The 24654-nt window shown below is 35.1% G+C and overlaps 4 protein-coding genes across 5 annotated transcripts; 1 reads left to right on the top strand and 3 right to left on the bottom strand.

Moving 5' to 3' along the window:
- The first annotated feature begins 997 nt into the window (after positions 1–997).
- On the top strand, positions 998–5881 carry LOC143461578 (hydroxyproline dehydrogenase-like). The gene is made up of 8 exons (XM_076959342.1): positions 998–1594; positions 1690–1889; positions 2077–2212; positions 2924–3007; positions 3162–3383; positions 3976–4142; positions 4249–4451; positions 4675–5881. Exons 1-8 carry the CDS (start codon positions 1253–1255, stop codon positions 4839–4841), a joined length of 1521 nt encoding a protein of 506 aa, XP_076815457.1. The 5' UTR covers positions 998–1252; the 3' UTR covers positions 4842–5881.
- A 48-nt stretch (positions 5882–5929) lies between these two features.
- On the bottom strand, positions 5930–10498 carry LOC143461580 (uncharacterized). The gene is made up of 5 exons (XM_076959345.1): positions 9829–10498; positions 9422–9576; positions 6730–6829; positions 6516–6607; positions 5930–6418 (listed from the first exon to the last, which is right to left on the bottom strand). Exons 1-5 carry the CDS (start codon positions 10007–10009, stop codon positions 6254–6256), a joined length of 693 nt encoding a protein of 230 aa, XP_076815460.1. The 5' UTR covers positions 10010–10498; the 3' UTR covers positions 5930–6253.
- Positions 10499–11865: 1367 nt separating this feature from the next.
- LOC143461579 (seipin-like) lies at positions 11866–18066 on the bottom strand. Of its 2 annotated transcripts, none has more exons than XM_076959344.1 (7): positions 17625–18066; positions 14874–14994; positions 14441–14656; positions 14124–14258; positions 13529–13853; positions 13020–13266; positions 11866–12920 (listed from the first exon to the last, which is right to left on the bottom strand). In XM_076959344.1, the coding sequence occupies exons 2-7, from the start codon at positions 14985–14987 to the stop codon at positions 12854–12856; spliced, it is 1104 nt and encodes a 367-aa protein (XP_076815459.1). In that variant the 5' UTR covers positions 14988–14994; positions 17625–18066; the 3' UTR covers positions 11866–12853. The 2 variants fall into 2 exon arrangements, with proteins under 2 accessions (XP_076815459.1, XP_076815458.1); XM_076959343.1 differs by lacking the exon at positions 17625–18066 and adding an exon at positions 16824–17475.
- Positions 18067–18779: 713 nt separating this feature from the next.
- On the bottom strand, positions 18780–23787 carry LOC143461581 (protein dpy-30 homolog). The gene is made up of 5 exons (XM_076959346.1): positions 23746–23787; positions 21451–21521; positions 21229–21276; positions 20542–20681; positions 18780–19421 (listed from the first exon to the last, which is right to left on the bottom strand). Exons 1-5 carry the CDS (start codon positions 23753–23755, stop codon positions 19340–19342), a joined length of 351 nt encoding a protein of 116 aa, XP_076815461.1. The 5' UTR covers positions 23756–23787; the 3' UTR covers positions 18780–19339.
- Positions 23788–24654: the final 867 nt, after the last annotated feature.

A 24654-nucleotide genomic window follows, 5' to 3' on the forward strand; every position in this document is an offset into this window, starting at 1 on the left:
TAAACAAATGCTCATTATTTGACTTTAATACGTCTTTATTTCCGTTTTCCTTTCGTTTACCGATTTATTTCATTTTATGTTGCTGCGCCATCAAGTATTTTGTGATTGCTTGGATGCATGTAGATATTACGTCAAAATTGCACTTGTTTTTTCCAAGCAGACCTTACATAGCAATTTTAAAATATTTTTTGCCATTTCACAGTACACCTGAAGAATCAAGTTTATGCTTGCGAAAGTTTGTGTCGAAAAATATAAAGTTAACCTTAAGAGTGCCAAACTATATCTTGTTTCTTATTTTACTCTGAAACTAAAGTTACCAAATTCTCACGTCCAACACTTTCAACCGCCTTAACCACTCCGCTATGGACCTCTCTAAATACCGCTAGACGACTTGAGGACTAAGACAACTAAGCAAGCCGTATACAATAGACAGCTTAAGTTCCCTTAATTCTCAGCCCTCTTAGTTCTCTTAATTCTCTTAGTCCTTTTAGTTTTCTTGGTCCTCTTGGGATCTTCAGATATTTCACACAGCCATACTGGGCTCTCATGAAACTATGAAAAAGGAACAAGTAACAAATATTTCATTATAACAACAGCTCTTGAAGATGTCATATTGTATTTCATAACCTAGAACCATTATGCTTTTTGAGTGGGTAGCGCGAAAAGGCTTTCTCTGTGTTTGCTTGTTATTTACCCGCGGTAGATGAATATGGTTTTTGAAAATGTATAAGATATCTATAGTAAATATTCCACACGAACCCATTCTTTTAAAATAGTATTTAAAAAGGCATTGCATGAACAGTAAATCCAATAGAGTTATATAAAAGTGATATAAGATAAAAGTGATATCATGTTAACCATAAAAAAGTTAAGCTTGCTTTGAATCGAACATGTAAAAACTAGCGTGAACTTCATATTCTTTTCCAAACGTCACACATGGTTGAAGATTACAAGATCAACAAATGGGGGCGTTACCGCTTAGCAGGAAAGCATAGAGGTTACTATCGGTTAAAACAGTCCTCTCAACCTTTTTTGGCTTTTGGTACCCTGCAAACAACAAAAAGATTTTGCGGCACCCACAGTCGAAACTAAGAGCTTTCGCATCGAATGAAATCAAATTTGAACATATTATAAACTATTATTTAACTTTATTCTAAACAAAGTCAGTGCGAAATTTGTGCTTGATTGTTAGCGCATCCCGGTTGAGAATCACTGGGTTAAAAGGACGTAAGAACTAAAGGCAGCAAAAACAATGAATAGCATATCATTCCCACGTAGAGTTCGTTGTTGCAGTGTCCATTGGCTTAGTAGACCAATAATGTTTAAAGAACCGGCAGCGAAGTTCACGTTTTTCAAATATAAGAAAAGTGAAGGGCTAAAGTGGTCGAACATTTGTCAAGCTAGGCCTGCTTCACTGAAATGTATGCAGACCGAAGTCAAAAACAACACTTCTGTAGCGCGTAGTTTAAGACACATAAGCCATACTGCAGAGCAAGTAACCGGATTTGAGAAAGCAAATACCCTATCATTAATAAGAGCTGCTGCTGTGCTAAAGCTATGTTCATACGATTTCGTTGTCAACAATGGTATAAAGGTAAGTAGATAGATATAGGCTAGGTATAGGATGTTAGAATACCCCCTGGCTATTTGAAGTGTGCTAACAGTCGCTGCGGTTTTTTGTGTGAATAGATGTTCGATATTGGCATCGCTGTGTTCGGTCGGAGAGCGTTTGGTGCATTCATGCGCTGGACTTTTTACGGCCAGTTTTGTTTGGGAACGAACAACGAAGAAATTATGAAAACGTCAAGGATTTTGAACGATGCTGGATTGAAACTAATTTTGTGTACCACTGTCGAAGAAGAATCTTTAAACCGAGTTTTGGACAAACAGTACGAATGTATACTCGCACTTTCTGTCCTTACTTTTTATAAAAAGATAAATAACAATATAACAATTTTACAGATAACAAAATGAATTTGTTTTCTGTAGTTTTATAAACTATACTCGGTATGTATTTACAAGGCCTGCGATTATACGATTACTACATGGAAATGTTCAATTAATTTTTTTCTTTAGATCGGAAAAGGCATGGTTTGAAGAGAACGTAAAAAGTTTGCTGGACTGCGTTAAAAAAACAAGTGATGTTGCCATTTCTCAAGGGCCAAAAATTATGCAGATGAAGTTAACGGCTTTAATGAAATCGTCACTTTGCGTATGCGACGATAATATAGTATAGTTTTGTAATCAAGATTAGGCCTATATGGTTTATACCAGTGTTTCCCAAACTTTTTTGTAATAGCACCCCCCTGGACAACGAACAGAGTATAAAAAACCCCTTCGACAAAAAAGTAAAACCAAAGTTATTTTCCATTTATCACAACTTAATGTCCAACTCTAATGAGACGGATGAGGTTGATGCAATGTCATCAGCCTCTTCATATCGGGTTTCAGTTTGGATAGGAACAATCTTAAATCTCCCCGTTTTACTATGTCAAGACGGTTTCTTTTGTTATCCAGAAGCATTGTCACGGCACTGAAAGCACGCTCTACCGAGTATGAGCTGGGAAAGGCAATGATAAAAACTTTACCCGATTCCACACGTGAGGGTATTTCTCTTTGATTTGGTTCTGTAGCCAGAACGATTGATACGAGATATTGAACTTCGGTTTGAGTTCAAAATCGCTTCGAAATGTTATCAGTTCCTCCTCAAGAAAACACTGTATATTAGCTATACTGTAACTGTACTGTATATTATATTATACTGTATGTTTATACTATCGTATAAACTTTATACAATACCGAAACCAAAGCGTATCATTGCATAAAAAGCTTACGTTGTTAAAAGCGTTACAAAAAAACCACAGAAATGAATGCGTTAAAATAACTGGCTTATTTATACAAACGTTTGCATTATTTACAACAGGAAAAAATTACGCAGCACTTGAACAAAGGCAACGAAGATGATTTGACTGAAATGTTTGATGCTTGCCTTGCAAACAAATTTGAAGTAGGCCTTTTGATTGTTTCTGGCAGCCGTTGCGATTGGTTTTATTCTTACCTTTATAATTATGCAAATCAAGATGCAAATATGTCGATCTGATATTGAGTATTACCGCCAATATTTTTGTCTTTCATTGTGTAATAATGTTTACCTTATATAGGAGAGCCCATTGTTTACTGCAGATGAAAACCAGCAAGTGCATGGGACAATGCTTCAGCTACTCGAAGTACTTAGTTATGCAGAGAAGAAAGACGTGTACATCATGCTTGATGCAGAATACACCGACATCAATCCGACAATTGTACTTGTTGCAAAATCGTTGATGAAAAGGTTCAATAAAACGAAACCAACTGTCCAGACTACTTACCAAGCTTACTTAAAGGTATTTTTGCTTAAATACTTGGTCACCACAAATGCTAAACATTATCAACTCGGTAGCCAAGTGGTCCAAATGGTCACAAAAATGTGGCTTGTGTTCTGTGTTCGATAACCAATGGCGCCATACCGTTGTAATGTCCTTGGGCAGGGCAATAACGTTACTTCCTCCTGTTCAGTGGACCTGGTGGACAGTTATAAATGTAGAAATTACTACATAAAAAATTTGTCACAATCGGAACTTGAACAAAGGCTAGCTCGGTAACCATGGCTCGAGCGTTGAGGAGTCATCGCCCGGTTTAACTAAGTCGTACAAAGACCTCTCAGTCCGAGAATAAAGATTATATAATACCATGCCATTGACCTACAATTTAAATCTTTAGCCGAAAACAGGATAAGCTAATAACGGAAGGACAATGAAGAGACTTTACAACAATGGAAAATATTAAAATGGAATTTACTATTGAAAGAAAATAATCAAAACGAATTTGATCACCGTTGGAAAAAAATTAGATGATACCAACTTTTTGTTCCATTTTAGAATAAATCATGCCATACACAAACACCTTTAAAAGAAACAGTGCTCTTAAACTTTGCAGTCAGCCCTGGATGATGTGAAGAAAGACTTGGATTTCTGCTTACGTTCTAATCTACATTTTGGAGCCAAGATAGTCCGAGGTGCTTACATGAATGCTGAAAGACACAGGGCCGCAGCTAAAAACAGAGAGGACCCCATATGCGAAGATTGGAATTCTACCAATGACAAGTAAGTGCAGTGTGGATGATAATATAATTAGAGGTGTATTGTAGGTGCCTTTTTGCTTAGGTTTTATGAAATGTTTTTTTATATTTGCTATGTTTAATACGTGCAGCTACAACAGAGTAGTTTCTCACGTTTTGCAACGAGTTTCATCTCAAACCAAGCCAGCTATCAACATGACTGTGGCGACTCACAATGAGGAAAGTGTTACGCTTGCTATTGATAGAATGATTTGGAACAAAATCGATTCAAGCTCTGGACAAGTTACGTTTGCACAAATCTACGGATTGTCTGATCATCTTTCAAACTCTTTAGGTAAAATATAAATTAACTTCTTTGTTAAAATGGAAAGTGATAGGACGTTAAAATATATCATATATGTATCATCATTATATATTATTTATCGATATATGTAATCAAGCACAAATATCTCAGCTTAGTGGTCATCCCACATGTAACTCACTCTTTCAAATATCTTCCTTTGAGCAAATGAAATTAGTTTAGATTGCATCAATAATTATAATTGCATCTTTTAAAGCCGTGAACGGTTTCCTCGTTTATAAGTCGGTTCCAATTGGTGGGATGGAAGAGACGTTGCCATATTTAAGTAGGCGAGTCCATGAAAACAATGGTCTAATGAAGAAAACAAGAAAAGACCGGGACCTGATCTGGAAGGAGTTGCGCAAACGATTTGTTTTGTTTTAAAGACTGCTGTGCACGGGCGGATTAAGATTGGACCCATTCCTCAAATTGAGTCGGGGGCCCTTTGCGGAGGAATAAAATACAATGCTAGACGTTAAAGTTTGTTAATGAACAGACTCAGACGTATAGTTTATAATTTAACACCATGAATTAAAGCAAATCTATCACTTTTTCATTAAGACGCCCCTGACTGCAGCCCATTCAGCCACCTCCTTAATCATCCACTGCTGCTTTGGCTTGGTGTTTTGTGACCACTTAGCTTGCGATATTTAGGTTGAGCTATTAGGCTACCAACTCAATCATAGGCATTTTTGCGTAATCATTTTTTTCCTTCATCGCATTTTTCTTATTTGCCACTACTTACAGTATGAAAACATGCAATAGAAGGGTATTGCATTGAATTATGCTGTAATACCAATATTGGAATAACTGCTAAACTACTTCGTATTGGTACAAATCCTTTCTTAAGTATATTTATTGACAACTGCTCGTTGATTTAAGGCCAACTTGTTTTTGGACTTGCCCTTCATATTAATAACTTAAACAATTTTTCATCCGTCTTTTAAGATTTGTTTTCACTTTAATATTCATAACGACACGACTCCTTCTTGCCGTCGTATTCCGTGTTTAAGCTCTGCTGCTGCTGAACTGTGCTGTGTTGCCATAAATCTTCTTTAACTAGGTCCCTAGTCTCCAGCTTATCAATTCCATAATAATGTTTCGATATTCTGTTGGTAAAGTCAATGTAGTGATGAAGAATGTTTTTTTCATTATTGGTGTACTGAATCATATGATGAACTTACAGTGTTGGTTTTTAATTATTAATGTTTTTTAATAACTAATTTATTGCTAGAGTCATCTTGATTACTGTCATTACTTTTATGTCGCGTACTATTTTATTTGCAAACTGCTTAGGGAGAACATGGGTGGTTTCATTATGTTATTATTATTATGGGTGGTTTGATGGTGTCCTTTCTGTTTTTCTTTTCGAGAGTGCATTGGTTCCACCTTGGTTCAACTTATGAATTGTTATTTTATCTTCAGATTTAACTGTTGTGGCACACTTTGATGAACTATTGGATTTACATGTCTCAAGACATAACTTACTGCTTTTAATATACTCTTTAAAAACTAAAAAAACGTTCAAGCATTCATACTGCACAATACAAAAAAGTGAAAATGTAAACGTATGAAAAGATGGTGCAAAATGTTAGCGGTGCATAAGCGCAGAGATAATGTAATGCAAGACTGATACAAGACGCAGAAAATGCATTGCAGGGAATTTGGACTTTAATGTTTGTCTTCCATATAGCGTCAGTGAAGTATCTGAGAAAACCCGGAGTGGCTTCAGATAGGATAAATAATTAATTAATCTGCAATCACCATTTGTGAACGAAATTTTCATTGAAGGTTTGTCACGGTGGAAGACGTTTCAGATTAGTAGGCCTGGAACTGCGGTCGTTATGATCCAGAGCAAGGTAGACCATGGTTAGGCCCCAAGAAATGCTCCAAAACCAACCAACTAACAGAAAGGTCACCGTGAAAAGTTGAGCAGTGCCAATTAATAAGTTAGTGCACATCTGGCAAAAATCAAAATGTGAACTGTTGATCTACGCTTCAAACCCGTTTTAAAATTAAATCAAAATGTTTAAAATGAGAATGCAATAAGATATTTACCATTCCAGGTGCTTTGGGTTTCACTAATTCACGATCCTCTTGGTCAAGGGTGGTGGCAACACAGAAAAATGTAAATCCAGATAAAATAGTTCCTAAAAGATATTCATTATGCAACGAATAAAAGCATGCGGCCAGTGTTAATGCTGTGCAGAAGCAGATAAATCTGATATATAGGAAGCCAGGATTATAATCTTCAGCACACTTCTATACTCACCCAAACCAGGCACTAAGCAATTGCAAACCAGAAAACCAACAGCGAGCGGCAAAGGCAGGACAGGTATATTTGCACTAGAATCCCGCATTTTTCTAACCACCTATGAGAAGGCTCAAATTCACCACAGCACTTCACTTTTGAGTATCATACAATTACTATACACACAGCATAGTTGTAAGTCGGGTTGGGTTCGGGCTTTATTCGGGCCCGAATATACTCACACTCCGCTACATTTGCAGCATAATTTTTCTTTTTTTACACAAATGTAAAAAAAATGCACAAATGCACAAATGCGCTGTGCGTTAAAAACCTACCGCAGAGCGCAAATTAAAAAAGGATGACAGCCACAGAATGGCATCAAAAGAAGACTTTGATTCATTCAGTAAATTTAACTTTCGGGTCCGGACTAACAATATAAGGCCCGTCTATATCTCTGATACACAGTGATTTGCACCACATGAAGTTAACAGAAGTCTATGACGTAGAAGTTATAGAAATATGCATATCGATAATCACAGGCCAACAAAAAAATTTTGGCATGAAAGGTAACAACGATTTTAGAGTATATCAGGGGCGCTGAGCTCGAAAATGCCATTAGTTTTTGCAAATTGGCTCTAGTTTTTAAGATATTAGCAAATTTCGATATTTTTCGTACATTTTAAATTTGAAGCTATAGGTTGCATTTTATCTTAAGGAACAGCCTATATTAAATGTTGCAGTAAGTCTATCTGCACTAAAACCACAAGAATGAGAAAAAGCTAAAGACACAGTGAGATTAGTTAAATGAAGAAGTGCTGCATAAATCTATTCTTTTCCATATATTCAACACAAAAAATGCCCCATTTATTCGTATTTTCATCATATTCTCCTAACATATTGCAATTTGTGAGACTAAGCTTCCAATACCACATTAAAACTTGCTTGAAGTGAACAATAAATAGCAGTAGTTTGGTAATAACAAACCAAGTATGCCTAAGCCTACACAAGAAAGACGACAATTTGTAAAAACAGATGAAATGAACAAGCAATCAATTTTTTTCATTTACCACGGAGTATTCAAAGCAAAACACTTTATGAAGAAATATATCCATCTCAGGATGTGCATTAGTGCAGTTCTTAGATGCACTCTAGTTATTTACTCGAATTAGCTTGAAGTCATCTGCAGCAAAGTCCTCTTGTACGACTTTTGCCTGTAGTCTTGTTGTGGACAGCTTCGCATTAGGCACCAGCAGTAATCTGCCATCATGTGAGTATCCCATCAACCTTGATATCTCTCTTCCGTTAATTTGATATCTTGATGAAACCTTTCACCTTGTTCCTCACTCATATTTCCGAAGTTTTCAGGGGAGCGATCTAAGTGACTGAATAGATAGTGAACTTTTACGCTAATCCTTGATCCAAGAGCTTGAAAATTCGTAAGCATCACTTGTACGAGATCCACATAGTTGCTTGATTTTGTGTTTCCAAGAAATCCTTTTACAACTGCAACGAAAGAGTGCCAGGCTGCCTTCTCAACTTCAGTCATATGTGATGGAAAAACTTGATCTTTAATTAATTTTCGTATTTGTGGCCCATCAAAAATTACTGCTTTCAGCTTTTTAATACTAAGACCAGGAAATACTTTGCACAAGTAATCAAAACAAGCACCATCTTGTAAGGTCTTGACAAATTGTTTCATCAAACCCAATTTGATGTGCAATGGGGGTAAAAGGATGCGATCACGACGGAAGGTTCATTTACAATGTTTTTATCTCCGTGCACAAGCTGTTCACAGGAATTTGTGCCAGACAGCTCAAAATTTGGGCAAAACTAAATAGCTGCTTCACATGGCTTCAGTTTTTATTAACTTATGTTACTCACTAGCATACATTTCTAACTTTTCATGGTATATGTAGGAAGAAGCAATATCTCAAAAACTAGAGCCAATTCAGCAAAAGTAATGGCATTTTCGGACTCAGCGCCCCTGATATACCCCTAAATCGATCTAACATAGCATGCCTTTTGAAAAAAAATTTTTTTTGTTGGCCTGTGTAATAAATGAGCATTAAGTCAAATTATGTAAACTGAGAAATCGTTTGTTTATGTCGTAACCTTTTATACAGTATGCTCAAGATTCTTCTTTCTTTGCATATTGCTGCTGATGATAGACAATAGACTTATTATAACCAAATTGTTTGGTAACCATTATAGTTGTGCTTCGGTCGGCATTGTGTCACAGCTATTATTCATGGTTACGTGGTTATAGCTTGTGTTGTTCTGATTATATTGAATAAGTCTCATATTTATCGGTCGTGAAGTCTTCCGCAGCCAGGATTCTGATATTGTTGAACTTGCATTCAACTCGACAAAGTTCGTCCATACAAATGTTAATTTTATGTACATGGTCATACAATATATTCCAATTCCACTAGACTACTAGAGACTAGAATAACATCCGAGACATAGGCTTGAGTACTAGATTGTTGAATGAAATTCGAAATTAGATTGGAAGGAATGATACAGGTGAACTCTTACATTTATGTCATGAAAATCGTTCACATCATTGTATAAAACCGGAAATTGAATAAGCCTATTTCATTATTTTCGGCACTTTTAGGAAAGCTTGGGCCTTGTGACTGGTTGCGTATAGAAATGAAAAGTAAGTAAAACTGTATTCAAGTTATGCGTTACAGTATAGCATGTATTAGCTTACTTCTTTTTTGGTATCTTGAAGGGCGTTGGAAGCAATAACTGCTGTCGTAGCAACTCTCCAGCTTGTCATGATGGACGAAGCGACGGAAGAACGACGAGAAACTGACAGGGCTGTTTTCACGGGACCATGCTGTTCCACGTTAAGCTGCAAGTTTCCTGGGAAATACACAACTTTTAAGTCGTTTATCTTAATCTTGTAAAAAAGTTTCATGGAAATCAAGTTGAAGTTCAACAGTGGCATGTGGTGCGCTAGCAAATGACGGTAAGCAGAAGTTCCATTTCTGTTATTTCAACAGCAGCAGCTCTTTTCGACACGAGCTTCGACCTCCCAACGATGGAATAACTCAAGCTTTGCAGCTTAACAAAGCCCTAAATGAATATATTTGGTAAAATACATATGTGGCTTACCGTTTCCGACGATTTTCTCTGGTGATTGTTTGACAAAACCAGACTTACTCTCTTTGGTAATTACAACCGAAGGCAAATTCACATCAACGTCAGAAGGGTGACGAAGACGTTCATTTCCGTTTTTACTTGCAGCTTTGCCAATAATTGACAGAGTTTCCTTTTCCGATGGATTTACACTCATGGTGTTGTTGAAAAGAGTTACTACTACTAGGGTACACTGACTAAAAGATAAGACAAAAAGTAGTAAGTAAAAGACAACAAACAGATAGTCCAGAATTCAGCCATATTTTAATTTTATCTTTTGAGATTTAACTGATGCTCCAACCCAAATTTAGCCTCTTCAGAATAGATTGCTTATTCATAAAATTCTAAATGGCTAGCCAGTTACGTCATTGGTATTTTGGTAGCCAGTAAAGTAAGCGTCTATTTCACTGACTGTTCGTTACCGAAATAAGAAAACACAAAATTAGGTACACATTTTCAACTTAATATGACATAGCCTACTATACTGCGTAGCCTACTGCACTATAGGCTATTTTATCCAAACCAAAAATTAATCGGCTATGTGCCAGAAGTGTACAACCAAATGATGTCAAAATTTGGGTCGCAGGGGCTTAGTATACAAATGCTGAAATGCGTCATGACTGTTTACTTCCACACTGGACCTGGCAACTAAAAAAAGAACAACCAAGAAAAGAAAAAGTAGTAAGTACAACCAAGCTTGCTAAACACGCAACTTACTTGTATACTGACTGACTAACGTAGCGTTGCTCAACTATCAAAGTAACAAAACACAGAGCTGTTTACATACAAAAAATTAAAATGGCCCACGGCAGTCATCGTTTTACGTTCTATTTAGGTTTAGGGCTACTTTTACATAAACTACCCGTTTTATCTCGACATGTCAGACACAATCTGTGTGTAGACTACATATTTGGCGTTACAAGTGCTGAAGTAGGCCTACAACTTGAAGATCCCTGATTATTATCAGTTTTCAGAGACAATGTTTGGTACACGTTGAACTGGAAGACGCTTGAGGATCGGCGACCAATCAAATGTAAAGCGATCCCGAAATTAAAAACCACTGACAATTCAAAGATGTTTTGGCGGTAAACAATTAACAAAAGATGAAATGGCTATCAAGAGAAACTTCAAATTTAATTTGATTCGGGTGACATATTTTGATTAAGATGATTATTGATATAAACAACAAACAGGTAAATCTTATAAAAACGAGTTTTGTAAGTACCTAAATAAACATACAATGCTAATGTCTTAACTCCTGTTTAACTCGTTTTTGACTGGTAGCAGGTTAGTTATTATTAGATTATAAACTTAATATGTTAACGTCAATCATAAAAACTTTTTACTCTGGGTACTAATTAAAGAAGATCATTGTACCCAACATTGTGCCGAACTATATACTAGACTACTGTGTACCGTTTCGTCTCTAATCTTTCTCCCATACAAAAATATTCCGTAACATATTTTAATTTCGCTACATTTTGCTCTTGATCGTAAAACCGCGATAAAGTCTGCAAATATTACACTGCGTGTGTATACGTTTGTGCATGTGAACATTTTTATGAAAAATCAATACATTGTTTTGTCGCGGACAGTCAGCATAGTACATGAGCTTCTTCGGATCCTAAAACGCCACAATTTTACAGCTGTTTATCACTGAGTTTTCGTATTGAGCATATCCGCTATTTATCCTAGTATAAAATGCCTTTGACGGCTGACGTAAATCTTCTCTGCTTGCTAATTCACATTTTAATAGAATTTAAAATTCATTGTTTTGGTAGCTTTGACAACACTTCTGTTCTACCTGGAAATATCCAAACTTGGATTCAAACCATTTCAAGTCGTCAGCATAAGCACTTACAATGCTATAGTGAAACGTTTAGTTCGTATCAGAACTTGATAAAAGATAAGTGCAGAAATACCTGACCGTGGTGGTGAGTGAAAAAGTAAACATCTGATGTAGTCACCACAAGAACTCTGTGGCCAGAAACGCAAACACAAGGCACTCACGTAGACAAGTCAATAAGCATTTGTATTTATCAGTGCACAAATCCTCTTGAGATTAAACTTATAAACGTAATGTCTGTTGGAATAATTCGAAGATGTTTTGTATATCAAACAAATAACATTTACAGGGTATGTGTAATTTATGAAGGACAACCACCACCCGGTTGCTCTTTCCGCTACCTACTGAACGTTTTATCGCTATTTACACATGATGAGATTTAAGCAGTCCACATCTGTCATGTTTTCTCTGAATTTATTGAGCTGTGTATGTGAAAAAAGAAAATGAGAAGAATTAAGCAGAATTACGAAAAGAATGTATATGGTGAAGAATGTGTAACTTGCATACGAAAGTATGTTCTTCAGAAACAACGTTAAAAAAGATCACAAGCTTTAAAACACATGTACCATTAAAACTTAATAAAAGTAAAAGGAAGGGGTTGCGAAATAGATTTTAAACGGTTAGCTGGAGGCAAGGCTCCGATTTATTCTGTTAAAATACAAATAACTCAACATATCTGCTAACGGTTTTGTAACTATCACACCTGCCCCAGTAAAAACGTTATTGAAGACAATTGCACAGGACAGTACTAAAAACATCACAGCCATTTTAAAAGGAAAATTAACCGTTCAGAAACGAGGCAGCATTTTATCAGTGCAAAGGTAACTTGGAACCCAATTAAGCAGATAGTTAAAGAGATTAATAAAGCCCCAAAGAATAAAACATTTTACGACAAAAACAGAATCAGAATTGAACCACATAAATCAATCTTTTGTTTTGTAAAACACATTTTGCGCAGAAATTACGTCAAGTGATTAACATTCACAATTTTCAATACTTCCACACGAGTTACATTTTTGTAGGAATAATGTGATGATTAATGATTGAAACAGCATGCTTGTCATCTATGAAGACACGTAGTTGACAGAGAGAATCACAGAATATATATTTATACACACCAATTACAGACATTTAGGATATATCCCTCACATTATTCTACGTATCTGGTTCCAGTACCCGTCTTCTTAGCTGGTTTTCATCTTCACCAATCTCCTCTGTCGCTCTGTGAAGAGAACATGGAATGCTTATGATCCACCCCAGTGATACCTTTAACTAGAATCTTTTCACATCCAAATTTAGCACGATAGAGGCATGATCTTACTCGTTGTCTTTTACATCGTGTTGATGACTCTGATGAGAACTTTCTTCTGAAGAATTAATCGTGGGTATAACGTAACTGGAAGTGGACTGACTCTCAGTAAGTAAGGCGGGCTGGAAAAGCATTTCAATAGAAGAGGATGAAGATCGACGGGAGTGTGGGATTGCCTCCACGGCTTCGTCATCATTGCTTCCTCCAACTACTTCAATGGGAGCTGCATCATGATGATCGTTCTCCTCATCAGTATTGGCTAAATATCAGTAGCCATCATTTTGATTTAGAGATAAAAAATCTAATTTCTAATGTCACATAAATTGGACAGATGATTTGCAGAAGATATAAAAACAAGGTGTTTACTAAATACAACTACCTGACTTTCGTTTATTATAATTATAGTTTTTAGTTGGATGAGAATTTGAAGATTGCTTGAAACTGTTTGGTATTAGAAATCTGAAATCAGCTAGTTAAAAATATTTGACGTTTTCAAGACGGACATAAGACATGTAACCTACATGCACCGCCATTATTATCGGGAGATGGAACTTGTCTATCAGATAATGTTCGTTGTCTGTGTCTTCTCTGTCTTGAAAAGATTCTTTCTGGTGATGGCGTTCTGGGTCCACAAAGTGGTCTCCAAATGCAGAAATAAAACAAAACAATCACTGTGAACAAGACTGGCAAAAAGAAAACTGCTGTTCCCAACAAAAAAGAAAGAATTGGCCATCGGTAAAGAAGATGCTGTAATCCAGTGAATTGAGCCGTTATGTCAAGATGAGCAGAGTATATATCAATGGATGGATGTTCAATATACACTGAAGCATTCCAATTTAGATTTGCCTTAGTAAAGATGTAAAAAATACAAATTTTGGTTGTGACAGTATCTTTAACAACATGTACTATGTTAATTATTATGATTTATATCAAAAGAAGATTATTCTATATAAAAATGTTTACATCAAACTAGGACGTACTACAGGATTAACGTTAAATTGAACCAACCAATCATTTCATTTTTTTGTCCAAAGCATGATTGGGAGGAAAAAACAAGCCAGTTGTTATTAGTATGTGTTAATGAACAGGAAAAAGTGAGAAAATCGAAAAGCTTACTTGTTTCAACATGAGATTTTCATACAATACGACATCCAATTTCTGTGATTCATGTTGAAAACCAAACATAAGTAAAGGCCAAAAAAACACCTTGTACATATAATGAATGATGGGGGATTTATACTGCAGAGAAACCTAAAAATTTTAAACATGACAGCAACACAATGCATTCACATTCTGAAAGTCGAAAGAGAAAGTATTAGCAAATAAATATAAGACTAAATAATAGCAGATGTTTTGATTAATTTTCTTGAACATAAGAACAAATAACAATGTATGGAAAGATCAGAAGTCCACATAAAACGCAAGATACCAACCGATCGCGATGACGAATATGTAACATTAGGTGTGGTGTCAGTCCCATAGTTGGTATCAGTCCATTTGCTTTTTTTTATGAATGGTCTGCTGGGTCCACCTGGTGTATAACCATTCACATCCATTTTCACCATAAACATTCCCATCTCCAAATTTGATGGTGTTTCAGGTAGTTCCATTCTCACCACTATGCTATATTGTTGAGCCTCTTGTAAAAGCTAGATGTATGACAAAAAGATGCATTGGTAGATTTCTACATTATATTTTTAAGTATTGAAAAAAATTGAATTTCAGAAAAGATTGAGTGACAGTATTTAGAAATATGGTTTCTTTGTCCCAATATATTTTAGCTTCATTTCCATGAGATAAAAATCATATGACGTAGTTAAACAACACTCAGTTATCTCACATACAAAACCATACAAATAAACTAACCATTGGAGCCTTTGGTGATGCCATCAGAATAGTTGACACTGGAAAACATCTCTGCTTGTAAGTCTGTTGCCATAAATCTTTGCCTCTTGTTTCAAATACTTTGTGCTGCTGCATACACAACCTACACAAACACATATATGAGATTATTGGGTAGCATTTATTATTTATGTATAGGTAGATACATGAACCAGGAATTCAGTTCTTATGTCAAAAAGAAAAAGTTCTAGTATAACAACGACAAAATTACAGTAGAAACCACTCAACAACCACTTTGGGATCATATACGTCACATTACCCAAATGGACACAAGCCTGTCAAGTTCCTTTTACCAGACCTGGATCAACTTGGTTAGTCATAAAAAACTAACTTGTGTTTCTTTGCATATGATTTGTGCCAAAAAACTAAATCAACGTAGATATCAGTCACAAAATAACAACCAACAACAACAGTATCAATAAAGAAAAAATGTTGACAGTTAGAACTTAGAAACAGATTGATGTCAATTGTGATGTGACACATAGCACAATTCAAAGTCATGTAGGCAGAAAACATGTATGTTTGTATGTAACAAGGTGAATTCAAGATTAAAAGGGTAACACCTTTGAAATTGAACAATAACACCTAAATACAAAAAGTTGGATATTTTTGTACATATGGAAAAAAATGGGACCATACCATAATAGTCGTAAAAGTGGCTGATCATATTATGGGGTATCTTAAGCGGCTTCTACTGTCTATATATAACATATTTATGATTATCTGTTGAATTGTGGAAAGACATCTTATGCTCATAAGAACGCCTTAAATTTAAAACAAAAAACATAAACGTGTCTAAAATATAAGAAAGCGAAAAGTTGCTTCTGAAGCATTGCATAGCATAGCCATAATTAAATGATATTCATCACTTCCTGAAGTGGCAACAATAACAAAACTCAATATAAAAAGTATGGTGGTTTTGCACACCTCATATGATGCATGGTAGATGTCATATCAATTACGGATATATACAAGAAACCATATTACGTCCATATTGTGATATATGTATTATACCCTGTGACCAATGTTCCCTCTAATTTTTCACGAGTTTGAGCAAACACACTAACTCCCTGAGCGGTCACTTGGACCACTGTGAGCAACATCAGACATGCGCACTGTGGACATCAGACATGCGGCCATTATTATGCGTTTATTTTCAACTCAGGTTGGATTTTTTTCTTGTGCGCAGCACAGATTTTCTTTGCGCGGAGACCGTGTCAGCAGTGCGCATTTGCGCAGCTTAGAGGGAACATTGCCCGTGACATATTAATTAGACGATACAAAACCAAACATACATAAATAGTGTCTCAGCTAATAAACTTCTACAACCACACAAAAAGCTTGAACTATTCTTTTTTCAAGGCTTTAAAATTGAAAGAAATGCTTTGCAGATCATTAGCATAAAAACGTATTAATCTAATTTTTATTCGTTGATTAAACTAACAAAACTGGTTGAATTAACCCTTACAAAAACTGTGAGGATCAGGGCTACCTTCCAGTTTCCACTATCAGAATGAAAAATGTGTTAAATCTAAAGAGTAAACAAAACAGTGAAAGTTGAACTTTGCAAAAAATATTATTGGAACTTCATTATCCAACATTATGATTACCTACAGTTAAATCATTGCATCATAATATAACAACAGCATCCCGCTTTTGGTTATAGCACTATTTTGTAATTGCACATTGTGGCATCCAACACATTGACAACTTACAAAACATGTATGTTCAAAGTGAGTTTGATTGAAAATCATTGTATTTAGAGTTTTTCTTCTGGTATCCAATTCAGAGAAAGACATCTGTATACTGCTTTTGTTTGCTGACTGGCAGTTAAGAACCAATAGTTTATACCATTAATTTTGGACTGCTTTAACCCCAACAAATCTAAATTTTAGTTACGTTATTTAAACTTACCTGTCGTATTGAAAATGTAGCGGAAAAGTGTGATATATTGTTGGCATATTATAAAAGTAGATCGTGCCAAAAAGAAATGCTGAGATTATCAATGAAATGCATGCAATGTTAAATGCGATAATCCCAAACACCAAAACTCTTTTTGCAGTCTCATAATGTGGCTCAATGCGATTCCACCATTCTGTAAGTCGTGGTTGGACAACTGTTGTATTGAGTTCGGTAACATAACCAACAACTACATCTTGTAATGACATAATTCTATGATTTTATGATTGTATTTTGTGTTTAAATCAGAAAACTAAAACTCTAATACAAAAAATAAGTTTATAGGATTGGTTACAACATAAAAATTTCAGCTTTATGACATTTATGAACACTTGAAAGCAGTTTACTAAGATACCAATGATAACAAAGATTATTAGGGTCTAATGCTGCAGTGTACAACCAAATGATGTCACACTTTGAGTAGCTGGGGTCCAGTATACAAATGTATTCTGTGGTTGTGCACTAGACCCAATTATTATGTATTCAAAGGCAATTCTATTTGGAATCTTAGACCTCACTAACAATTCTATTTCTAAAGAAATCTTATTTCAGTAGTTAGCCTGCTTTTAATATATCTCATGTTGGGTAAGTCAAATCTGTTCAGTACAACTATATAAGTGTCAACTTCAGTAATAGATCTTTTGCCTTAATACTTGCAAGTTTCACCTCAACCTAAAGTGGACCTTGCTTAAGTAGAAGAAAAAATAAGTGCAAACCCATAGGCTAATCCAACTATTGCTTTTATTTGCATGTTACCTTTTGACTTTCTTTCTATTGCAATTCCAAAACCATGGAGTTTATCAATACGGTAGGCTATTTACAGCCAAATCTGTAAATGGAAAATGGTACTGTACAATTTAGGAAGTTTGATATACTGTAAAAATGTAAAATCTAAAACCATGGTGTGTTGTAAACTGTTCCTAAAACTGAGATTGTTGTATTGAGGTTACGTCGATTTATTCCAGGATAAAATTGGTCACGTCATTGAATTAGCATCATAACCATTCGATTCAATCAGTCAATCTCTCATTTTCAAACCCAAAAAATTTGCAGCATTTATGGTGTTTTTATCTTTCAGTGTTTGGTCTATTTTGCAGTCATTACAGTGAGGCAACAACCTACTGTTTGTTACCTACCAATATTGCTTACAGAAAAGTAAGTGTATAACCTAATCTTCATCTACCATAACTGCTTTAATTTGTTAGAATTTAGCAAGTTAACAGACAGGCTTGGGCGCTTGGCTGAATTTGTAAACATAATACAACACAGTATTATGTCACGTGATACCGACGTTTGTTGTTTACAAATTTATGCTTTGTCGTATCTGGTATGGATACGCATCATCGCCCAAGGAAGCACAGTATTAATTATTAATATTATTATATTCTCGAATCCTTTGCGCGCCTGCTTGGATAAGCAGCATATTTAAATATTACATGATACAAAATTTAGAACAACTGAAAGTCGTTGGATTTGGACATTTTACAAGCTACAGTACCGGGTACTAAATCCTGGGCATGTGACTCAAAGACGGTGCTTTTAAAATGTTCAGCAACGCTTACTTGGACTCTCCAAATACGCGCTATGCTTGCCTCACAATCCTACTGTGTGCACTAAACCCTATTACGATACTTGGAATCATTTCTTTAATTTCTAATTTGGGATCGGAACTAACTGTACAACCCTAAGCAGCTTTTTCCGTGTAATAGTAATGCAATTAAATATTAATTTAATTTTTAAAGCCATCACCAAGTCTGTCATTGGGATTTTCACCTCAGATTTAACAATCGCTGAGTATTCTTATAAGGTAACACCTGGAGTTTTGTCCTAAACAGGAAGCTTGAAAATTGTGCAACTACCACAAATGTCTGGTGCAGTTGTTAAGCTTAAACACTAAGGCAGCAAACGGAATTTTTAAAAGTCTACACATTTATTATTTGAGAAGTGGGTAAAGTGAAGCATTAAGTACTTTTCCAGGTAGCTAGGAACATACACTGGCAAAAAAGCGCAAATACTTTTTGCAAAATCTTGTTGGGATGCAATTACATGTCACAGTAACTAACTAGTAATACACCGTGGCAAACATGATGCCTGAAAAGATTTTGCTTCAATTTTTAATATAGAACTCATCCTTAGAGGCCCATAAATCATCCCTGCTAAACATGCATGCTATAGAAACGACTGAATAAGTGTTCATAGTAACAAAACAAAAAACAACTGCGGCTGAAGTCCAAAGAACTGTTACAGGTTTTAGGGCTGGTGTGTCCATGAGTCAAATGTAGATGCAATGCTTTCCAAAACAGTGTAAAATATATATATGGAAAACCAAGCACTGTGTCATTATACAAAACTAACATGCATTCCCTAAAAATTTATCTGGGCAAACACGTGAAAACAAAATAAAACAATGTGTCAAAAGGCTTATAGACAACTGGTCGAAATCAAGCCAAACTCAAACAAACTGCAGCATATTATTCCTTTGCAGCACCAGTCTTAAATTCATCTTTATTTTTCAGAAGATATGCAGCCAGATATTCAATTGGATTTGGAGGCCTGCAAAATATGTCCAATTAAAACCAGTTATAACAAGATTTTCAATAACAGAAAATATTTTGCATAAGAACCTGTGCTTTGTTTTTAAATAAATACGGTGGTTTCAGTTTGGATAACATTCATATGTGTCAACCAAAAAATATTCAGTTGTAAAACGCAAAAACAGATAGTTTCTTAATGCTAGCTTCTCACATTACATTTACAAATGTGACCTAATTCCTTGCAACTTTACTGTACATTTGCAGATTAAAAAAAGGACTGCAAACGCTAGAAGTTGAACCATAAATCAAAAACCATTAAAAGTATTGAGTACAAAAACCAACTAAAATTTCTTGAATAAAGGAATTTGGTACTTTTTCCAAAACTACTAATGGTACCAGTACTACGGAACAGGAATTCAGTACTATAGTACAGCAAAATGCACACCTCTGTCTACTCTAGATTCTAGTTGTTTATGTGTAATCTAATAGGGAGAACCCAATTAAGTTTGTTGTGTTAACAAGCTTTCACTGCACTCATTTTGTTCAGTTATATTCCTCAAATAATACCGTATATTTAGTAGAAATTGCCTATAATCACACCTGAAAGGACTTCTGAAAAATTCTCACTATAAGTGAATGTTATTATAAGAGAACTGTCAAAGACATGTCGATTCATGTTAAATTAGCTACTGTGCAATGCAAAGATTATCAAATAATGTAAAAATGTAGGCTACTGCATGATGTGATGGAATGCAAAGCCCACAAATGAGTGATAACTTAACAAACACATGCCTTCTTTTTAAATCGCAGTAGTACAGTAGGCTACATTACGCTTTTCTCTTAAGCCAGTCATTTTTTCAGAAAAGTAACAATTGTTGTTTGATTTGGTTTTTGTAAGCATTATGTAATCAATTTTGACCTATAAGGGTCCTTATACAGATATTTTAGTTGAAGGGACAGAAATTTGGTGTCACTGGAAAATTGCTCTTATACACAAAGTCACTATACGTGAAGTAATTTCTATGCAAAACACATCGTTTGCAAATGGGGACATTGCAATAGGTGTCATTGTACATAAAATGTCACTATAGCTGATTTCTATTGTAATACTAAACACAGGTCAGTTTATACAATACTACCTTTCTTTAGCCAATGTAGACAATCCAGAGAGAAGAATTGGTACAACTGTTTGATCCAAATAAGCTCTTGTAGGTAATGATTGCAGTTCCACAGTTTTTGGTGTTTTTGTCGCAGCATCCTTTTCAGCATTTACAACCTCCTAAAACAATCCATAAAAATAAGGTTAAATTCAGAAAAAAACTATAGGTTTCTCAAAAAATACTAATAAGTGTCCACACTTAAGTTGATTTATATATAGAGGTGGGCAGTCGGCACTTTGAAAGTACGGTCGGTAACGGTACTTAGCAAAACATGTAGCAATGGTTCTGGTATTCGATCCCATTTTTAAAATTTTTTTGGTACTCTGTACTGGAACTTTTTGTGTAGCATATCCAGTTAAAAGTACAATTTTTGCTGCTATTATGGCCCCACTAAAGGTTACTCCAGGTCAAAACATACATGAACTAAATCTTTGCGACTTTATTAAACATTTGTAGATTAAAAAAGAACAACAAATTCTAAAATTGGCATGAGGGTTCAAGTAAAATAAACTTTTGAAAAACATAGGCCTACTTCTAAAAACCTTGAAGTAATCAGGTTAGAAGTACCAAGTAATAAAATCTCTAGAATTTATTCGGTACTAAAGTATCATGGTACTGCCCACCTCTGTCTATATATCATATCTATTCATATACTTGAAGTCATACCTGAACTGCAGTAGCAGGACTTGGCTCAGTAGGTGGAGGAGCCGTTTCCTATGAAAAATACGGATAGTATTACTGGATAGTTTTAGGTTAAGGGCAGCTTATTAAAGACACTTGACACTGTTCAATAGTAATAGCGAATATCGCCAAACTTGGTAACAACCTAAAACTACCAAAATCTTATTTAAGTATGTAACATCTATATACAAAGTATTTAAAAACAACCTGGGCCGGGGCTGCTGTGTTGTCAGCTTCCATTGGAGTCTCAGCAGGTGGAGCAGTGGGGGTTGCTTCAGCTATGGGTCCAAAATAAAAGAGATAATTTTCTACAATTAATGTGTAAGTATAGATGACCTCAAAAACAAGACGTTTAGAAAAGGTTTACAGAAAATGTCAACAAAAAGTTATCTGAAAAAGGTACAGAAAATGAAGTGTGGTACAAAAATATGGGAAATATCAAGGGATGGGCATTCTAGGATATCAAACCTGAACAGATTCGAATCAAAAATGTCAATCTATTGCGAATAGATTGAACTATAATGACCACCAACCAATCACCAACAAACCGAAATAAAAACTGACACTTCTGTTACACTTAATGCTTAGAATTCTTTGACGCGATTGCTATTGAACTAGAGTACTGTGCCTATCTATTTCTTTTTTTACTCCTACAACTTTGACAAGGTTCGTGCGCCATGCACATGACTGGTTGCTTATTTTCGAAGTACTGCATCAATACATACTATCGAGGACGTGTTTTGCAATGTAGGCTAAGTAAGGAAAGCAAGCAAGCCAAAAGTTATGAATTTATACATAATACAGCACATTTTCACTAATTAAATACACATAGGCATGCTATAAGTTAATATTTTCAACATTTTGAAAAACTATTGTAGAATATGATTTGAAATTGTAGATTCGACTTAACTATTCTAGGATAATTCCACAATACCTAATTATTCTAGAACATTATCCCTGGACATAAAATATTCAGTCACTAAATATAATTAATAAACAAAGAAAAGTTGGTTGTTTGAACGCCAATTTATAAACAAATGATTGAGGTTTCAATGTACGTCTTGGGTTCTTTGTACACATAATTTCTCGTCGAAATCAGTCGTTAAATTCCAGTTATATATAATGCGGTTAACTATAATGAATTAGGCTAGCTCGTACAAAAATGATGATGAATGTGTAAAACCAAACTGCTGAGTTTTTAGTGCAAACAAAAGATCTTCAGCCCACACTTTTTTCTTTGCATAGAAACTAATAATTGGTGTAAATTGGAACTATCAAACCAGATCGGAAAGTTTGTATCTTTTTAGTAAGAACCTGTGAAATAAAATAGCCTTTAAACGTGCAATTAATTTTTCAGAGTGACTATTTTACCGCAAGTAAGTCATGTAACCTAAAGTTAAAGACAGGCAGTTAGGAGAATGGGTAGGTGTGCAAACTTAAATGTACAGGTGTACAACGGCTAGCCAAGTGTGCACCCATTCAACCTTTTCCCAATGCATTTCTTAGATAGCACAGTTTTTAACTATGCTGTAATTCTAATCAAAATTCAGCCAATCGTGATGGACAAAGCCATATTAGCTTAATCGTCACGCTTCAGTGATTTTAACATTTTTCACAGTCGTGCCTGTGACCTTATCTCTGCTATGACTTTACTTCGTGTCTTATGCAAAGCGTTGTAGCGATTGGACTCACCTGCCATTTAACAGTTTGATAATATCAAAAGAGTTATGACTGACTTATACATCTTGAAAGAAACTACCTATGGTTGAATATATACACTAATAAGCTGCGTAAACTTTGCGTTTGTGTATGTCTTTGCATAGTAGACCCCAGCTACTCAAATTGTGACGTCATCTGGTTGTGCACTTCTGCACTTGACCTGGTTACTTGTTATTACAGTTAAGTTAGGGTAACAAGAAACATACAGTAGTTTTGAACGAACGATTTTTTCCGGTGAAATAGTGGTAGCCGTAATTTTTATCCGCCACGCACATAGCAAACTTTCCAATCTGGCTATCAAACACTAACTGGTTACTGGTGAAGTTTACACAAATACAAATGTTACAGGATAAGATAGCAAGGAAAATGATTATTTCTCAGTGCACAAATGGTTAAAAATTAAGATAGCCTACCCTATTCACTTATCACTTTTGAGGAGTGTTTTGTAAATTTAAAATGAACCCACAACAAAAACATGTAGCCACACAAAAGTTAAGAGTAAAATTCGCCAACAGTTTTCATAATTTTGGAAAAATTTCAGAGCTTGGGAAATATTAGTAAATAGAAAATGAAGAATTTGCAATAAGTTTTAATTTTGAAAGACTGTAGCCTAGGCTAACAAGGGGTTTTCCGGCGTTGGGTTAAAGAAGGGATGCAAGTAACGGTGCAGTATGCACATAACAGAAGCATCACAGCACACAAATCAATTGCTATAACAAGTTGATACTAGAGGCCTTAATTTATAAGCACAAATGGAAATAAAGCATAGAAAAATAAACTCACCGTCAGCCATAGCTACGATCGTAGAATGTTTCTTTCAAACCCATGCGACACCAAGCGTTGGCGTGGCATGAATTCCACAATGATATTCGTTTACACATGCAAAAGAATATCTACTAAAAAAAAATATGATAATTTATTTATAGGATCTAAACCTAATTTTATTGAGTGATCTGCAAAATTCATCTAAGATGCATTTACTTAAATAAATATCTAATGTTATAATTCTTAAAACAACCCATAATTAACACAATGAGATTGAAGAATAAACGAAACTTTATGATACATTTTTATTTTTATTGCTTATATGAAATAAGCTAGCATACCGAGGTCGTTTGGCGCCAGTATGACATTTAGCCTTTTTTAAGTTAATTTAGATTTTTTTTATTTGATATCGACTTCAAAATTTTGATCTAGCTTCTATCTATACTACACCAAAATCTAAGGCGGATCTAGAGAAGGAAGATCACCCTGAATAAAATATCAAAAAGTTTCATTTAAATTAATGAAGTTGCAAAACGATAACAATTACTTTCATAGTTCCGCGATTCGTCACATACACGTTTTTCACAACATTCTATCATGTCGCCCCCAAAAGCTAATTATTCCATAGTTGTTATATATTACTTTTTGTGCTTGTCATTAGGTTGTAATGAAGGCTTATAGAGTAGACTTTAAAGTTTAATCGATTTTTTCATTCAGCTTGGGAAGGCTGTTGCGATCTTGACACTAGCATAGCTTATTGTGGCCTAGCTACTGTAGCATGAAAGACGATTTTAAATTAAAAAACAGGTTGTATTAGCTCATAGGCTGCGATTGATTGTTCAAGAACCAAAAAATGTCTTTTGGGAATCAGTTATAGCCTACTCATTAAACTACTTTTTGAAACGTGATGCTCGCGATGTAAAAAAT

Source organism: Clavelina lepadiformis, chromosome 6 (assembly GCF_947623445.1).
Source record: "Clavelina lepadiformis chromosome 6, kaClaLepa1.1, whole genome shotgun sequence".
Taxonomy (NCBI): Eukaryota; Metazoa; Chordata; class Ascidiacea; order Aplousobranchia; family Clavelinidae; genus Clavelina; species Clavelina lepadiformis.

What these genes read in the sequence shown, in the direction of transcription:
- LOC143461578 (XM_076959342.1), top strand. Translation starts at nt 1,253, where the DNA reads ATGAATAGCATATCATTCCCACGTAGAGTTCGTTGTTGCAGTGTCCAT. An exon ending in TTGTCAACAATGGTATAAAG is followed by an intron (nt 1,595 to 1,689) that starts GTAAGTAGATAG and finishes TTGTGTGAATAG; the next exon opens with ATGTTCGATATTGGCATCGC. An exon ending in GCCTTGCAAACAAATTTGAA is followed by an intron (nt 3,008 to 3,161) that starts GTAGGCCTTTTG and finishes TACCTTATATAG; the next exon opens with GAGAGCCCATTGTTTACTGC.
- LOC143461581 (XM_076959346.1), bottom strand. An exon ending in ACACAGCAGCCCCGGCCCAG is followed by an intron (nt 21,277 to 21,450) that starts GTTGTTTTTAAA and finishes TATTTTTCATAG; the next exon opens with GAAACGGCTCCTCCACCTAC. An exon ending in TCTACATTGGCTAAAGAAAG is followed by an intron (nt 19,422 to 20,541) that starts GTAGTATTGTAT and finishes CATATTTTGCAG; the next exon opens with GCCTCCAAATCCAATTGAAT.
- LOC143461579 (XM_076959343.1), bottom strand. Translation starts at nt 17,077, where the DNA reads ATGTCATTACAAGATGTAGTTGTTGGTTATGTTACCGAACTCAATACA. An exon ending in CTACATTTTCAATACGACAG is followed by an intron (nt 14,995 to 16,823) that starts GTAAGTTTAAAT and finishes GTGTTTGTGTAG; the next exon opens with GTTGTGTATGCAGCAGCACA. An exon ending in CACGATGTAAAAGACAACGA is followed by an intron (nt 12,921 to 13,019) that starts GTAAGATCATGC and finishes TTCTCTTCACAG; the next exon opens with AGCGACAGAGGAGATTGGTG.
- LOC143461580 (XM_076959345.1), bottom strand. Translation starts at nt 10,009, where the DNA reads ATGAGTGTAAATCCATCGGAAAAGGAAACTCTGTCAATTATTGGCAAA. An exon ending in AGAGAAAATCGTCGGAAACG is followed by an intron (nt 9,577 to 9,828) that starts GTAAGCCACATA and finishes TGTATTTCCCAG; the next exon opens with GAAACTTGCAGCTTAACGTG. An exon ending in AACCCAAAGCACCTGGAATG is followed by an intron (nt 6,419 to 6,515) that starts GTAAATATCTTA and finishes GATTTTTGCCAG; the next exon opens with ATGTGCACTAACTTATTAAT.